The sequence below is a fragment of the Fusarium coffeatum genome, assembly GCF_003316985.1.
Source record: "Fusarium coffeatum strain FIESC_28 chromosome Unknown BRIP53273_contig_67, whole genome shotgun sequence".
NCBI classification, from domain to species: domain Eukaryota; kingdom Fungi; phylum Ascomycota; class Sordariomycetes; order Hypocreales; family Nectriaceae; genus Fusarium; species Fusarium coffeatum.
In genome coordinates, this window is record NW_022157863.1 from 141914 (window position 1) to 159176 (window position 17263).

Sequence of the window (17263 nt, forward strand, 5' to 3'; positions counted from 1 at the left end):
TTAGACCCTCACGACTTTACGGATGTGCTTTACCACCCCCACATACACAAAAGAGAAATCATGATTCAATACAGAGTACCTCCTGGAGCGGGGCTTCAAGATTCGCTGGCAACCGAACCGAGATTGTGGCGTGAGGACGGAAAAGTAGGGCGTCGAAAATGATATGATGTGTGGTTCGGTTCAACTTAGACAGAAGGACAAATGTTTTGTTAGAACAGACAGTCGAGTTACAGAATGAACAATGAAGTTAATGTACCTGACAGTCACTTCTGTCGACAGACCATCCTGATTCAGCATGCAGTACAAGACAACTCGAATATAACAAACAATAACAATTGCTAGGTGTCTATCCTATGATATAAACAAGTCAAAGTTGCTGATCGACTTTTGTCTTTTTCACTACGCTAACTACGCTTCGATACTCATGATATCCACGAGCTAGACCAACTGTATCCGTATTCAAACCAAAAATTCTATGCCAGCCGTGTATACCAACGCTTTAACGACCAAGTTCCCATCCAAAAACCCCAAATTTAAATCAGACTCTCATATTTATCTAATCCAGACTTTTGCCCGGTGCTGTTCTGCGATGTGTTCGACATTGAGTTGCCCATGGAAGTGGAACTCATACTACCCCAATTATTCGTCGGCGGGGGCATTGTGAACGAAGATGCAGGAGGAGTAGATGTGTTGCCTGGCGGAGGAGGAAGTGTAAAGGATGATTGGCGCGAACCCGAGTTCATGGACATGCCTGCCATAGAAGAGTTAAGATTGCCAGTAGATGCGCTGCCTCCGAACCCAGAAGAGCTTCCCCACGGGTTCGACGTAGCTTGAGTAGCAGCAGACCAGTTGATAGAAGTTCCGGAATTTGACGTAGACAGGGGTGTCTGCGCCGCCATAGGCTGCATTGACTGCATCGATTGCATTGACTGCATTGGCTGTGATTGCGGTGGTGCTTGGAAAGGCTGGCTCGGTGTGGGCTGCAGTGGTTGACTGAACTGCGTAGTTGATGGAGCGAGAGCCTCAAACCGACCGAGATCTGGTGTCACAGTTCTGAAAGACGGTGTCTTTTGGGGTGCGAGCTTTGGTATAGTGTTGGTCGCAGGAGGGGGAGGTGTAGACCACGAGAACGTAGGCGCTGGCGTGCTCGATTTCGATTTCGCTGGGTCATCCCAGCTGGGAGTTGCCGTACTCGACCTGGGGCTGGCCATACGACCCTTGACAAGGCTCTCAAAGTCGTCTTCCGTAGCTCCATTACTCTGGTCAAAAGTAGTGCCAGTGACTCCGCCAAAGGCCATGAAATCCTCGGCTGGTGCAGCCGTGCTGCTAGAGCCACCACCAAGTTCTTGCAGTTTTCTTGTTTGCTCATCTTCAACCCTTCGCGACAAACTCTTGATAAGATCCATGAAGCTTTGGAACTGCTTCAGATTGAGAAGTGGACCTAAACTCATGCTCCAGAGGATGGGGAGGATTTCCATCGCCACGAAGTCTGCGTCAGCGACCGAACCCACAACCTTCATAACACTCAAGGCTGCCATCATGACAGCAGGTTCCTTTGTCTTGATGACCCTGATCAGTGGCACGATCTTTTCCTGCATGGTATATTTGTCCAAGGCACTTGATGAAGATGTCTTCTTGTTCTCCAGGCCGTTGAGTCCATCGTCTTCGCCATTGTCGTTGGTTCCGCCACAAAGTATCACGAATGCTCGTAGACCGCGGACTTTGATCGCAAGACTGTTTGTTTTACTGAAGACAGCTGCGATCACTGGGAAAAGCTCGTTCTTAATAGTGCTAAAGTCGAGCACCGGTAGCACGACTGGCAAGCTACGAAGAGCAGCATCGACGATCGAGTGCGTTGGGCATTCAATCGCTGCCAATATGACGGGGAGCATATCTGACAGAAATTAGTATCAAGTCGATATGTTTACCGGAGAAAACTTACCATCTTTGAACTCTTTTCCAGAGCAATTGCTTGATACAGAGGAGATGTGCTCCAGAACAACCATGAGACCAGCGTCTCTAGCGGGATCTTTCTCTTGTGTTTGCTTGGCATTGACAACAAAGATTTCCCTTAGAGATGGTCGAACCTTCTCACTGAAAGCCCTCTTAGCTGATGGGAGTAGGTCGAGGATTTTGAAAACATTTTGAAGGATGAGTGATAAGAGGTCCCGATCCTTCAGCTCTTCGATCAACGCCGGTAGAATCTTCTTCTCCATTACCGACTTGGGGAACGACGGCAACACCTTGTTGAGACCTCGCATGAAGGAAGCCTTCTCATTTGCAGTCTTGGCAGGGAACGAATCAAGGAATCGAATTGTCGACACCAAAACATTATCGAAATACTCGCTTTGCTGAAACTCGCGCGCCGTCATTCGCTGAGCAGGTCGCCTTGTGATCAATCTAGGCAGAACATCATGGGCAAGTTCCCTGGGGAGGGGGCGTGAGGAAAGGTAGTTGTTGCTGGCAGAAGGAACGTTGGAAGAACTCGAAAACAATCGCTTGTATGTAGATAAACTGCCGTGGCTTTCTAAAGGAGACTTGTGAGGTGAGTTGTACAGAGCAACTGACATGAGTCCAAGAGAGAACATATCAGCGGAGGGGTTGAGGTTGTTGTCGACTACAAAGTCAGGCGATGTGAAATCGAGGTTGAGCTGAACCGTCTTTGGTAATCGGGGATCCATGTTCAGAACTTCGTATAAGTTAATCCCTTGGATAGAGGTCGGTTTATCGGATCCTTCAGGAGGACTGGCAAATGCTAGACCACTAATCTTCCAGTCAGACTGCAGTGTGTTAGCTGAGTTGTCATGATACATGTCCAGAATCACATGCCTTCGAGTTGATGAGAACCGAATCGGGTGTGAGGTTGCCATGTACGATACCGGCATTCTCATGCAAGAATTCAAGCGCCTTGCTGACTTGAAGCAGCCCCTTTTGGATTTCCAACTCGTCAATCTCCAGTTCCCTTCGTCTCTTTGTTCCATCCGCATCCTCGGTCACGAATCGACTCGACCTTCCACCTGGTCCTCCGGCGCGTTCCTGTTCGTCCTTTTCCTGCAACAGACTGGACAGTGAAGCTGTAACGGATTCTGTAACGAACTGCAAGCCTCCACCCCTTGTCTCCTCCACAGGTTCTACCAACTCCAGAATACTAGGGTGTCGTAGCTTCGCAAGACTCGATGCCTCTTTCTTCAATCGCTCGACAACCTCCTCGACCGTCTTCTTGAACGAGGCCGCGCCGGAACGGCCCAACGAGTTGCCATGGCTGTCCAATGACTTCCTGTCAAAGACAAAGACGCTGTAGGGTTTTCCAGTTGATTTCTTCTTCGCATCGTAGATCTTCCAGGGGCCAGCCGTCGAAGTCGGTGCGGAGGAGATGGAGTAGTTGCCGGTGATGTTGGTGGCAGAGATGGACTTAAAGGCCGAGGAGAACATGGTGGCAGCTCTCCATGAATTGGGTCGCGAATATCGGGTCGGGTTGAAAGGGGAGAGGGAGAGCTATTCGTGGCCGCCGCAAGCTTCAGAGTCGCAATGAAAAGAGTAGCGTGTGTAGAGATGAACGATAGAAGACTGATTGATCGTCGCTTAAGCTGTAAGAGGAATGGGAATGACGTTGGTCGCGATGCGCATTCCCCATAAGCGTAGGGGTACTCTAAAGTTGACAAATGTATCCTTACCTCTTTCTTACCTTGCCCTGGTTCTGGCCTTGCCTTAGCTCTGGCACTTTCCCCACGATAAGCTGATAACGCTTGGGCCTAGCCTCCGTGGAACTTCTAAGCGGGCACTTAGCTGTCTGCTGTGCATACTGCAAGCTGCCCGGGCCCTGGGCTTCTAGCCCGTCCATCAGCTCAGCCCCCACCAAGTCCCCTGTTGTCGCTAAACTGTTAGGGCGTTTATAGCTGCGTTCACGGAACTTTATGTGACTTTCAAGGACGACTCATATACGGCCCGAGACGGCTGACAACGCCTGGAAACGGCTGTCCCTGCAAAGTACCTCGGGCTCACTTTGCAGCGAACCTGTTAAGTCGGTCAATTTCAAATATACTGGCATCATCGAGCTCCGATACAACTCCGATCATAGACAAATGCTGCTAGTACTTAAGTTGATATCCCACCTCGCCTGAAGCCCCTAAGTTAGATTATCGCACTTTCATCATAAAACCTTTGTCTTTTTGAACCTTTGTCTGCTTCCCTTGTTTATTTCCACAGCCAATTGACTCTCAAAAGCGCATCGATGATGAGACCTATGCTTGTTCGCTCCGCTCTACGGAGCGCTCGCATTTCGAGCTTCAGACCGTTATGCCAAGCGCAACGCTTCAGCATTAAGGCTGAGGCAGCCTCTGCCGCGAAGCCTCTGGGCCTTGATGCTACAAAACTCACCATTGAGAGAACGGGGAAGCCCAAGGGACTCAGCAAGAACGAGGACCTGGTGTTTGGAAGAGAGTTCACAGGTAAATTTGACCCCTCCGAAGTGCGCCCGCTACACTTGCTAAAACTTTGCCAGACCACATGCTTGCGATCGAATGGAATCAAGACGAAGGATGGCTGGAGCCCAAGATCACACCATACCAGAACCTGTCTCTCGACCCTGCGACATGTGTCTTTCACTACGCCTTCGAGTGTTTTGAGGGTATGAAGGCCTACAAGGACAAGAACGGCAAAGTGCGACTCTTCCGACCCGATATGAACATGGCCCGACTCAACAAATCAGCCGCCCGTATTGCGCTTCCTACTTTTGAGCCTCATGATTTCACCAAGCTCGTCTCCACGCTCGCCAACCTTGACTCTCGCTTCATCCCTGACCAGCGAGGATACTCCCTCTACCTGCGCCCTACCATGATTGGAACTCAGAAGACACTCGGCGTTGGTCCTCCCGGATCTGCTCTTCTCTACTGCATTGCCTCGCCTGTCGGTCCTTACTACCCCACAGGCTTCAAGGCTGTTTCTCTCGAGGCCACTGACTACGCTGTCCGTGCCTGGCCCGGTGGTGTTGGTGACAAGAAGCTGGGTGCCAACTATGCGCCTTGCATTGTTCCTCAGCTCCAGGCTGCCAGCCGCGGTTTCCAGCAGAACCTTTGGCTCTTTGGTGAGGAGGAGTACGTCACTGAGGTCGGCACCATGAACATGTTCGTCGCTCTTAAGAACAAGGAGACTGGCCAGAAGGAGCTCATTACCGCTCCCCTCGATGGTACCATCCTTGAGGGTGTCACTCGTGACTCTGTCCTGGCTCTTGCTCGCGAGCGCCTTGTCCCTGAGGGCTGGAAGGTTGACGAGCGCAAGTACACCATGAAGGAGCTTGCTGAGGCTGCCGAAGAGGGCCGTCTGCTTGAGGCTTTCGGTACCGGAACTGCTGCCATTGTCAGCCCTGTCCGATCCATCTCATGGAGAGGCAAGCTCGTCGACTGCGGTCTTTCCGAGGTCGAGGAGTCCGGTGAGATTGCTCTCAAGATGAAGGAGTGGATCGAAGCTATCCAATATGGTGACGAGGAGCACGAGTGGAGCTTCGCTATCTAGGGTGGTTATGTGTATGGCGTTATATAGCGGTTGGGAATAGATAGACAAATCGGAATCAAAATAATTACGCTCACAAAGAAACATCAAGATATTTGCTTTGCCACAATTGCTTGTTAAGGCTCACAATCAGCGATGCTAGCGAAGGTCGGAGGTTATGTCACAGTCCCGGTTGGACGGCAATACCCCAGTACGTCTAGCAATACCATTCTTCAAATGCAAATAACATGTACAATTGACCAGCTTTCCCTCTCTGTATGTTCAAAACCACCGCTTAGTTCTTCTTCTCCTGCTTGGAGGGGTCAGGCAGAACACCCTCCTCTTCTAACCTTCTTCGTGCTTCCTCGAGAGCCCAGGTAGAGACACTGTATAACCGTTAGCACAATCCCTGTATCACATCCCGGCCAGAATTCCGCGGTTAAGAGAATGCGGCTCTCCAATTGCGATATATATCCTCCGAGTGCAAATCACTCACGTAGTATCGGGCTTGAAGGCGAGCGCAACAGCGGTGGCGGCAATGCTTCCGAGGAAGATATAGGTAGGCCACTCCCAACCCTCAGGCTCAGGCTTCTCGCCAGGCTTGACACCCCAGAGCCAGCCGGTAGGAGGATCGAATTGGTGCTCGCCGCCACCTCCTTGTCGCCGGGCGGACACGGCGAAGCCTCTGGAGGAGAGGGGTTGTCGGATGCAGCGTGCGGCGCGCAGGGGCGCGACAGCAGCGCGGATGAGGGCCATGGTATATCGTCGAGGTATGGAGATCGGTTCAGCGATGGGATGGCGGAGGGAGGTTCAATGGCCGGGTGACGTTGTTGAGCTTGACGCTGGCTTGTTTGCTCTGAACGGATGCGTACAGCACCTAGGTAATTGCTGGAGTCCGATTTGATAGGCTCACGTGACGCGAATCACAACACCCCTGTTAAATTAGTTTGTACTTTTGCCATCTCAAGTCTAACGGACAAATGGAGAAATGATGTGCTGAACATGATTAATTGTTGTCACTGGCATCATGTGTTTTGTCTTTACTCATTGGAGTTAGAGACTTGTTATTCTTGTTTCATGCATTAATTTGATTGGGGTTCAATTGGTGAGAGGAATATATCAGCAACTCTCCAAGGTACTTCTGTATACATCCCACTTTGCTTCAGGTGGATAATCCTCAAATAATAAAGGACTTTATTGAAAGTAAAATATGTGCCTTAAATGATCTGGATATTCCATTCTGATGTCTTTACCTAATCAACCAACTTCGTCCTTTGCTTGGCAATTGGTAGTCGTGATGCACGTCCTTGTCCTTGGCTGGTGCCCAAAAAAACATCTATCCATGGATGTATCCGCTTCAGTTGCTTCCTGCATCATTCAAACGCTCAACTTCATCACTTCACATGTCTTGATTCATTCTCAGACTCATTTTCTTGTCTAGCATAAATTTTGAAGCGTTCTCGTCTTTCCTCTTCATGTCTAGTCTGCCTTCACTCGCGACTTTGTGACATCTCATAGTCAAGACTGGTGACGAAATCAGTCATTTATAGAATCGTCAAGACGCATATCCGTGCATATCAACGACATTCATTGATAGCTTCAGCTGGCTGGCTATATCGCCAGGTCACTCTTATCAAATGCTTTGGCCCAGAAACTATTCATTCGCGAGAGTATTCAATGGATGAGTTGGACAAAACAGTTCCTTCAACCAAGATATTGAACAACGACTGAGATCAATTCAACTATCAACTTCACCACCATGGAACAAAACCGTCGACCTTGCCCGATCACGGGATCCCATTCCAATGATAGTCAAAGAACTGCCGAATCATCCGTGGCTGATAACCCAAGTCTAGACCCGAGCGGGCTAGACGAGACATTAGATTATGAACCAAGAATATCGCCTTGTCCATCTGGTCAAGGGCCATATCAACATCGATATCAAGATATAGATAACGAAAAAGATCAGAACTCAGACGATGATCAATACCAAGCCCATCTTTCACAGCCAAGCTTCGATTCTAGGAGAGGCTCCTCATCCTTCAGCATCATGCAGATTGATGAAATAATTTCCGATGATCGCATTAATATGGAGACGTATGGTGTCCAAGAGCTTCGCGATGGCTTCTTCGACGCTCTGTTCTTGGCGCCAAAACCGCTAGATCCCGATCTTGTTGCTGAGATCGCAAAGGCGACTCTTCCAAAAGAATTTGATAAGAGCCATCCCTTGTCAGCAAAGCATTTCCTACCAAGGCAATTTCATGAAATGGTATCAGTTGCACACAAGATTGCAACTACAAGAGCTGGCATTAGACTTATAAAGTCTTTCCTCTCCTTCTTTATTGCATATGTGCTATGTCTTGTCCAGCCAGTCCAAAACTGGCTTGGTCGATATGACTATATCATGGCAATATCTGTCATCATTAACCATTCAGATCGGAGCTTTGGTTCTCAACTAGATGGCGCGGTACTGACCATCATCGGCACTGCCGTTGGCCTTGGTTGGGGTACTGTTGGTCTTTTGTTGTCTATATCAACTGACGAAGCTCAAGGAGGTTATGGAGGAATTCTAGCAGCGTTTTCAATTGTTCTTTTTGCTAGTCTTGCGTTCATGAGAGCATTCTTCATTCGTCTTTACCAACCCACTCTCGCTGCAGGCATAGCCCTCGCCTTCACAACGCTGGCTGAGACGAGAAGTGGTGGAATAGAATGGCAGAAGCTTCAGAGCTACGCAGTACCTTGGGCTTTGGGCCAAGCAATTTCTTTGGCCGTCAATTGTATTGTCTTTCCGGATGCTGGTAACCACTCCTTGGCCATTGCTTTCAACAAATCGTTCAAAACCATACAGGTGAAGCGCCGCAACTGTCCCCTATCTTTCTTCTCATGACCATTAGCTGATCTTCTTTCAACAGGAATCCCTTATCATACCTCGGCCAAGGGATATAAGAGCAAAAAGACGTCTTGCAAAAGCTTTTATGGACATTTCTCTCGCATATCGCGACATGAGGATTGACCTCACTATTACTCGTTTCCGCCCTATGGATGTTCGAGAGTTGCGTAATGCCGTCCAGGGTGTCGTTCGAGCTCTTTTCTCTATGAAAACGGATACGGATCTCTTCGAGGAATGGGACAGCCCTCTAGAGATTACCATTGCAGATAGCTCAGGGGGCAAATCACCTTACGAAGAGTCTGGACGTAAAGTGGCTCAGGCCCTTTCAGGCCCTACCAAGGAGGTTATTGCTTGCATGGCAGAGGCTGTAAGTAGATGCCATGCTACGCTAATGGACCTAACTGGCTGGCGCAAACAAATCGGCCCTCCTAAAGATGTCTCTTCAGACATTGTCCCCATCCAACTGCGCATGAAAGACGCCCTTGAAGCCTTTGACGCGGCAGAAAAGCGGCTTCTAACATCCAAGGATAGACCTGATACATATGCAGAACACGGGCAGGCCGTGGAGCTTTTTGTCTTCGCGAGACATACCCGAGAGGCGGCAGCAACTGTCGTTCATCTCATGACTCATATTCATAATATGCAGTCTCACTCCAGCCGTATCCGTCTCAACCTTCCAACTTATCCTCCTGCCAAAGCTTTATACAGAACAAACGCCCAGGTTAGGCACGATCGTGGCGGAGTTACAGCTGGTATGTACAAGTCAACGTTTAAAGAGATTAGGAAACTTATCACCTTGACGAATTTGCACGAGGGGGACCAACACGACACAAACTTCCGCTCACTGCTTGAATGGAACAACTATGATAATGTCTTTGACATACCTGGCAAGAAGAAGCTACGTTACAGAATCTACATGGTCCTTCACCGTTTACAGGACATCGAGAGCAAATATGCACTGAAGGTCGCCCTCCTGACTTCAGTTCTAGCTCTTCCGGGATGGTTGGGCACCGAGACAACGTGGTGGAACACTTATGAAGCTTGGTGGGCTGCTTGTGTGGGCTGGATTATGATGCATCCCCGTGTTGGCGGCAACATCCAGGATTTCTTTACTCGTGCTTTTGCGGCTATTTTGGGCGCTTTATGGAGCGGTGCAGCTCACGCCGCCAGTCGTGAGAACCCATATGTATTGGCCGTATTCGCTGCCGTCTTCATGATTCCAATGATGTATCGCTTTACTCAAAGCAAACATCCGGTATGTTGATAACCACAGTTGAGGAACTCTGCTAATCATGTTACCAGCGTTCTGGTCTCGTTGGATGTCTTTCGTTTACAGTTATATCGCTTAGCTTGCGGAACAATTCGGCTGAAGCATCCGTAACACTGTTAGGAGTTCATAAGGGCATCGCCTTCTTAGTAGGGACTATAGCACCAATAGTTGTGAACTGGGTGCTCTGGCCCTTTGTCGCTCGGCACGAACTTCGAGGGGCACTATCATCGATGCTGTTCTTCATGAGTATAATGTACCGAAGTAAGTTTAGTCCAGTTCATCACCCGACTCCGCTGACCGTCAAGATGTCGTTGCAAATTATGTCTACTTTGACGAGGGAAAGAACCCAACCCCTGAAGACATAAGACGATCTGAGATGCTTGAGAGTCGAATGCGAGAAGGGTTTGTTAGAATTCGACAGCTCCTCGTCATGACACGCCACGAAATTCGCCTTCGTGGGCCCTTCGACCCTGTTCCTTACTCATGTCTGGCCGCTTCCTGCGAGCGTTTCTTTGAATATCTCATTGCCGTCCGGCAGTCTGCTCTGTTCTATAACCCAGATTACATCCGCGATAACCCTATCGCTGCAGAAAAGCTTCTGAGTTACAGGCGAGATGCGGTTGCCTCCATTCTCAGCAACTTGTACACACTCGCTGGTGCTTTGAAAGACCAAAGGAAGGTTCCTGTAAGTAGTCGAGCACACTGTTGGTAACACTGCTAACGAAAATCTCAGCGCTATCTTCCCAGCGCCGCCGCAGCGAGAAAGAAACTCCTTCACAAGACTGCAGAGGTTGTCAGAGAAATGGAAGAGAACGCTGAATTGCCCGAACTCGAGAGGCAAAAGACATGGAGTGATATATATAGCTATTCATACAACGAGAGTCTAACAGGCTGCGTTGCACAATTGGAAGAACTGGAACAGTTTACAAAGTTAATAGTAGGGGAGAAACGGTAAGTTAAATTCCCATAAAGTCGAGGTCACTACTAACAAGAAACAGGTTCGAGGGCAAAAAGCACCTGAATTACTATGATGAAGATGAAGATGCATCTTCTGGGCGGCTTAATTGATCCTGTCTTACTCTTATCCTATTCATGCAATGCTATACCAGTTCGCTAATCAAACATATGCGCCATTGGTCATTTCGTTCAAAATATCCCTCGTGATGTGTTTATCCTTTAGTAACGCCTTGTCGCCAATCCTGGCCGTTCTTGGTGAATGTCTGCGATTCTCCTTTCCAACGGCTTTCCTTCGTGGCGACTTTGTCTTTTGTGTCGCACCCGCAGTTGTAATCTGTGTGCCAAAGTCTTCAAAATAATGATTCTCCAATGCATTCGCGGGCATTTCATAAATCCAATCTCGTTCCTCCATTAAAGAGATGAATTGGCTCAGCATGCTGTCGCTCCCGCTGCCCTTGAGCGTCGATTTGCTTCCCACAACGAGCAGCTTCGTCTTCGCTCGCGTGAAAGCGACATTAATTCGTCTCCAGTCCTTCAATAAATCTCCAATATTACACGCTTCATTGCTTCGTACCAGACTAAGGACTATGACCTCCTTGTCTCGTCCTTGAAAGCGATCTGTGGTGTGCATCTCTACCCCAGAGAATGCTTTGAGCTTGTCTTTCAGCATGAATAGCTGCGCTCGATAATGCGTCATGACACCAATCTCCGTGTCTGGCACTCCAACTGTCAACAAACTGTCAACGAGCTGAGAGACAATGCGAACTTCAGCTGAGTTGACAATTCGTTTGCCTTGAGCTTCTTCACGTACAGGTGGCTGGATGGTGTCAGTGTTAATGAAACGCACCCGAGCTTCACTGTCGAGAAGGTCATATAGCCAGCAGCGACTGGGGCCTGGCGCAGTACAGAATGACCGAGGCGTTGCTGCATGGATAGTTGACGCGTCGTAATGACGTTGCATTAAAGCTTCCATTCGGGGAACGTGGAGCTTCTTCTTTTTGAGCTGCTCCGTGCCACAACGAAGCTTCCCGTCATAAATCAATGTGTTACTCAGAGTCATGATATCCTCGCACATTCTGTATTGGTGTTCCAAATTGACAACTGAGTCAGGATGGGTGTCTGATAAAAGCTTGAACAGACTGACATCAAGGCCGCCTTCGCGCGCTTCTTCATTCCTCACCACAGGGGGCAGCTGGTTGTGGTCACCAACAAGAACGAAGGTGCGAGACATCCTAATGGGACCAGCGCAAATAGGGAGGGTGATTTGAGATGCTTCGTCCACAATACAGTAGTCGAATGTGCGTTCATGAAAGACGGGATGATTGATGCCGAGACATGTTGTAGCAACAATCGGGGTTCCATGCCAGGCCTCCTTGATCTCGTCAAATGACTTCATTGGAATGCCAGCAAGCGTAGCAAACTCCTGAACTTCGGGGTGCACCTTGGCAGGAGCACCGAGACGAAGAATAGATATCTTATCCGCCCTAAGCTTGAGAAGAATGTTGTCGACAGCTGTATGGGTATGCGAGGTAAGGAGCACACTTTTGCCCTGGGAGGTCAGAGCCCGGATAATGTGGGCGATAGTCGTTGTTTTTCCAGTACCCGGCATTCCAAGAACGAGTGCATAATCCTGAGCACTCATGACCTTCTCGATTGCTCGATGTTGGTCAACATTGAGGTTGTCTCGGTCTGACACGGTGTACTGCGTGGGAGCTGCCTTGAATCTGGGGGCTTCCAAATCAACAATTAGTCGTCGAATTTGCCTCGCTCCGAAGACGTCGTCTGCCATCGTTTGTACGAGGTTATTTCGGACAGTCGCCATTCCGTTACTGAACTCATCCTGATCGAGCCGGTATCTGATAGGGGCCTCTTTGATCTTGCCAGTGGTTTCATCCTGAGTTGCGCCCTCATGAGCGACATCCATGATACTAGCGAAGACCTGGTTGTCAATCTCATCGAATCCAGGCTGCCGAATTCGAGCATTATGTAGACGCCTGTCAACCGCCACACTGATTCGCTGCCTCTTGACTGCTGTGACATAGCCAATGGCCAAAGCGAAGTGGCCTTCCTCGTCAGAAACCACGATTGGCTCTCCCACATTCAACTCAGACTCGAGGAATGAGAAGCCCGCAACCCGGTTCCGTTTGATAAAGGTGTAGTGATAACGATTGATTCTGGGGTTGTCTGTGTCGACTGACGCCGAACCCTCTTCAATAATGACATCTGCAAAGCACCGCGACTTCTTTTCTCGCTCGGCACTAGTCATCGTCCATAATTCTCTCTTGGTCTTTTGGCTCTCTTTCTCTTCTTTGGTGAGCAAGTTCTCCCATTTGATAAAGAATTGCTGATGATGAGGAGTCAAGTGTTTGACAAGCTCATCAAATTTCTCATTCATTCCACTTGATTCGCCGTCTCCATCGTCAGCGAGTCGGTGATAGATAAAACAAGATGTCTTTGCGTAGCATTTGCCACACATATGTTTGCTCTTGAGCATCGGCGGCAATTGAACGCTACGCTCACGGACGTAGCATGCTAGCTGGTTTCGCTGCATAACCATATGTCGAAGCTCATGGCGAATTGCGGGAATGCGCATCGTTTTGGATGTTTCCATATAGTAGAGAATGCCATAAGCAATCTCAATGTCGTATCGATCCGACAGGAGTAGTGTATATAGTGCGGTCTGTGCCATGTGGTTACTGTTTGCATGCTTGCCAGTTTTGACTTCAAATGGGACGGTCAAGGTGCGAAGGTCTTTTCCGTCTTGCATTGAAACTTCAACGGTCGCATCGATGTTGCCTTTCAATCCGTACATCGGGGACCAGACATGTTCCTCGACGTCTAGAAGCTTTGTAACAGCCATGTTGGCCTTCTTGCCATTTCGGTCTTCGACAACTGCATCAGCCTTGGCTTGTGAAGATACAAAAGCGCCAGCCCAGTAGCTCAGTTCGGTCATCTTGGATTGTAGGTGCTCGCGTGCTGACGGTATACCAACTTTAATGGTATAAAGATCTTCAACATGCTTCTCTGTGATCCGATCAATGACGGTGGTTAAAAATGGCAAGTCCCACTTGTTCGCAAGGAGCGCCTCTTGGAAGATTTCGTGCAACATGGTTCCGTAAACAAGGGGCGGTGTTGGTGGACTGGTAGCCTTGACTCGATCTTGGAGCACGGCACGACGCATGCATCCGAAAGAATCAGCAACCACAGTTGCGGATATAAGTTGATCGGGATGTAAAATAAGGAGATTTTGCGCGTCATCAATGACACACTGACCCCGTGCAGTAAAATCGCCTATGATGTGGACATAGGCCTCTGCATGAGCTGGTGTATCAAACCATGACCCCCTTAAGTGGACAGTCTTGATATCCTTCGAGTTGTCCGCCTGAATGACAAGAATCTGAAGTCGAGGTCAGTAGGGCTCGAACATAAACGTCGAGTGACCTACCTTTTCTGGTCGTCCGTTCCCATATTGATCTGTGTACTCGCCGTCTAGAACGTTCGTCACCAGATATCGTTGAATTGTCTTGGGTTTCTGGCTCTACCTGTCACTTAGCATATGGCGGGCCCTCCTAGGTTGTTCGACGTACGTCTCCGGTGCAATTCTGAGCTGCTTGGGTTGCTGCCAATTCCACGGCTTCGAAATCAAAGTCTCCTTCAAAGGCATCCCCGAAGTCCTCGTCCAGATCATCAACTTTTGTTGTTCCAGGGGCTTGGGGGACCGATTGGGAGTTGGCTGTAATGAGTTCCTCCGCCTCATCGAAGATATCTTCATCCAGGTCCTCGAATTCATCCAGCAGCTTGTCATCGAACTCGTCCGGCAATGTGATTTTAGTTGTCGTCGTTGTTGCTGCTGTCTCTGGTCGAGGACCTATTTCCGATTGGGTTGCGGTCATGCTCGCCTCAAGCTGCAATATTGTATCGTCGTCAAATTCGTCGAAATCGTCATCCCCGTAGTCTGAGAATGCGGGCTCCGGAGCCTTGGTCGCGGCCAGTGGTCTGATTACATCCTGCATGGGGGCTTGCGCTGGTGGCTGTATCTGGGGTTGAGGTCTGGGTTGGGGTTTTAGCTGGACTGGAGAACCACTACTAGTAGCACCTATCCTTCTCTTCTTAGGGGAAGGAGATTCTGGTGTATCTTGAGGCTCTTCGCTCTGCCCGTTGATGCTACTAGTCACCGTATCGAGTAGCGCTGTTACCATTGAAGATTTTGAAGCCTCCATCTCTTCCTTCTCGAAGCTTAATCGACTGGCCGAGGTTGATCTTTCAACCCTTCTCCTTTTAGGCCAGTTCAAGCCACAACTTATCGCTCGTCGTAGACTGGACTCGCCGGGCGCTTGTTTCGTGGGTCTTGGCGAAGAAGATGCCATCAGCTGCGCCAACGCTGGGTTTGCTAATCCCAAAGGGCTGTCTGCACTATCGGGTCCATTTAGCGAGTATCTATCCCAGAGTTCCAATGTCGGATCGGCGTGTGGCGACTTGAGGGCCTGTGCTAGCTTTTTGACGTTGACCGAGGGTGTATTTGGCTTTTCCGCGATTGGCGATGACACAGGTGACGAGCTTCTGGCACGTTTTCTCCCTTTTCGAGATAACATGGGAGATATTGCGTTCATGTAAAGATTATCCTGTCTATTATCCCAGAGTAGTCGATCATTCGGCGAAGTGTTCTCGTCGTCAGCGCCTTCACCAGTCTCGAGTAGGTCTCGCCAAGTCAATCGTGTGGCAGGCGTAGTCGTCGCATCGTCCTTGGGTCGACCCTTGGATGTGTTTTGTTCGTTTTCCAGGTCTTCTGGAACCGACTCGCCGACTTTAGGGTGATATTGAAATTTATTGAGTTTATTCTTGGTCATCTCCGACACTGGCTGGAGCGGGCGAGGCCTGGGCGTTTGCTGCACGGGGTTGCTCCTCGAACGCTGCCATGGCGAGCGCTACAACTATTAGTGGTGGTCAAATGATGGCTTTTATATCGTACCTTGTTTCGGCCCACCTGATCCGAATAAGATTTCTGGAAAGTCATTATACTTTACAGAGCTTGAACATTCCAAATTTCAAACTCCTCATGTATGATGATAGTGGGACATTTGAATTGGGAGCAGTCGGCACGCGTTTAATGACCTGAACGCGACGCGATCGCGACCCCCTTGCAACAATTGTTACCAAATCACGTGTTTTGGTGAAACAGCTCCACTAGCTCCTGGTCCCCCAAGGTGAGGTGCAGCTGCTGCTACCCCACAATCGAAGCTTCGAACGGCATGTGCGTCAGTGGACCGAGCTTCTCAGCGTCACCATTTTTGGTCCCGCCAATTCCGTCATTCGACGATCTTCCACTGCCATTGAATCTTCAATTCGCAACGTTCGCCCAAAGTTTGGCTATCTGTAGCTTGAACTCATACTTACAACGGCGATGAATCCTCAACCTAATGGCCCTGGGCCAGCTCAATCCCGCGAAAACTACAGACACTCCATGGAAGAATGGCGCCAAGCTGCCCTCGCTCAGCGCAATCAATATGAACCCCGCGTAAAAGAGCAGGTTACTCGATCGTTCCACGAATATTCTCCTCCATTTTACGCCTCAATCATCGGATATCGTCGCGAATGGAACCTCCTGGTTGCGACTTCTCGTGTCTCTGGCTTTGCTGCTACGCTCGGTAGAGATCTCGAGGACGAAGAAGCCAAGGCCATCGCCGAATACACCCTCAGCAACATCCATACCAATGCCAGTCTGAAGTGGCTGAGCCTCGCAATCGCCGGATATATGACCTACCGTGGTCGCCACACCTGGCAATTCCCCTTTTATAAACCAAAGCTCGGTGGCCGATTCAATCCTAATGAGGCCACCAGCATATTCACCAACAAGAAGATCAGGGGCTCCTACCCTCGTGCGACATGGCATACGCTTCGATTTACTGCATATGCCGGCGTCACTATGTTCATGGTTGAGCCAGCTTTCCGAGCTGTCAACTTTATCAGAACCGAAGCTGCCATGACCAACGATCCGAGGTTAAAGCAATTCACCAAAGATGCAAGTCAGCGTGTTGAGCAAGTCATGTCAAATCCTACTATTTCAAAGACCGCTTTCACAGGCAAGGATGCGCACAGGGGGGGAGAGGACAATCCATGGGCCAACAACGATACCAATAGCGCCAGCTCCGAGAGCAGCTATCAGTCATATCAATCCACTCCCACCCAATACTGGGACAAATCCCAATCCTCTACCGCTACACAGCAAAGTCAGCAGCCGCCTAAGGATGATTGGAGTGTCCTAGACGATGACGATGATGCTTCCCCCATCGCAGCCTCTGCTCGCAAACAGCCAGCCGCTGCTCCTGCAGGCTCTGCATGGGATCGTATTCGACAACAATCACAGGGTGCTTCACAACAACAACAATCTGACTATCAGTCTCGAGCTTGGGCTGCTCGTTCTCAGACTGAGTCACAGCCACAATCACAGTCTGGTTGGGGCAGCCAGGCTGCCGGTAGCTCGAGCGAGAGCTTCTCCTTCAGTAAATCGGACGAGGAAAGAGCCATTGCCAAGGAACAGGCACAAAACGAGTTTGACCGACTTGTCGAAAGCGAAAGGAATAACACAGATCAGGGGAACTCCTGGGGTCGCAAGTAGGGCAAGTGGTTTGTTTGTATGACGCTGTATTGCTATGAGCCCT

The 17263-nt window shown here is 49.4% G+C and overlaps 6 protein-coding genes across 6 annotated transcripts; 3 read left to right on the forward strand and 3 right to left on the reverse strand.

Moving 5' to 3' along the window:
- Positions 1-533: 533 nt before the first annotated feature.
- FIESC28_03153 (uncharacterized protein) lies at positions 534-3432 on the reverse strand (the record flags this gene model as incomplete). Its single annotated transcript, XM_031157302.1, has 3 exons — positions 534-1894; positions 1943-2780; positions 2848-3432. The coding sequence occupies 3 exons, from the start codon at positions 3430-3432 to the stop codon at positions 534-536; spliced, it is 2784 nt and encodes a 927-aa protein (XP_031018631.1).
- Positions 3433-4234: 802 nt separating this feature from the next.
- Positions 4235-5511, forward strand: FIESC28_03154 (uncharacterized protein; the record flags this gene model as incomplete). Its single annotated transcript, XM_031157303.1, has 2 exons — positions 4235-4448; positions 4502-5511. 2 exons carry the CDS (start codon positions 4235-4237, stop codon positions 5509-5511), a joined length of 1224 nt encoding a protein of 407 aa, XP_031018632.1.
- A 271-nt stretch (positions 5512-5782) lies between these two features.
- On the reverse strand, positions 5783-6243 carry FIESC28_03155 (uncharacterized protein; the record flags this gene model as incomplete). Its single annotated transcript, XM_031157304.1, has 2 exons — positions 5783-5873; positions 5984-6243. 2 exons carry the CDS (start codon positions 6241-6243, stop codon positions 5783-5785), a joined length of 351 nt encoding a protein of 116 aa, XP_031018633.1.
- Positions 6244-7246: 1003 nt separating this feature from the next.
- Positions 7247-10715, forward strand: FIESC28_03156 (uncharacterized protein; the record flags this gene model as incomplete). Its single annotated transcript, XM_031157305.1, has 6 exons — positions 7247-8335; positions 8400-9632; positions 9680-9908; positions 9953-10332; positions 10381-10598; positions 10646-10715. The coding sequence occupies 6 exons, from the start codon at positions 7247-7249 to the stop codon at positions 10713-10715; spliced, it is 3219 nt and encodes a 1072-aa protein (XP_031018634.1).
- Positions 10716-10764: 49 nt separating this feature from the next.
- FIESC28_03157 (uncharacterized protein) lies at positions 10765-15451 on the reverse strand (the record flags this gene model as incomplete). Its single annotated transcript, XM_031157306.1, has 3 exons — positions 10765-14001; positions 14050-14142; positions 14192-15451. The coding sequence occupies 3 exons, from the start codon at positions 15449-15451 to the stop codon at positions 10765-10767; spliced, it is 4590 nt and encodes a 1529-aa protein (XP_031018635.1).
- A 554-nt stretch (positions 15452-16005) lies between these two features.
- Positions 16006-17220, forward strand: FIESC28_03158 (uncharacterized protein; the record flags this gene model as incomplete). Its single annotated transcript, XM_031157307.1, has 1 exon — positions 16006-17220. The coding sequence occupies one exon, from the start codon at positions 16006-16008 to the stop codon at positions 17218-17220; it is 1215 nt and encodes a 404-aa protein (XP_031018636.1).
- Positions 17221-17263: the final 43 nt, after the last annotated feature.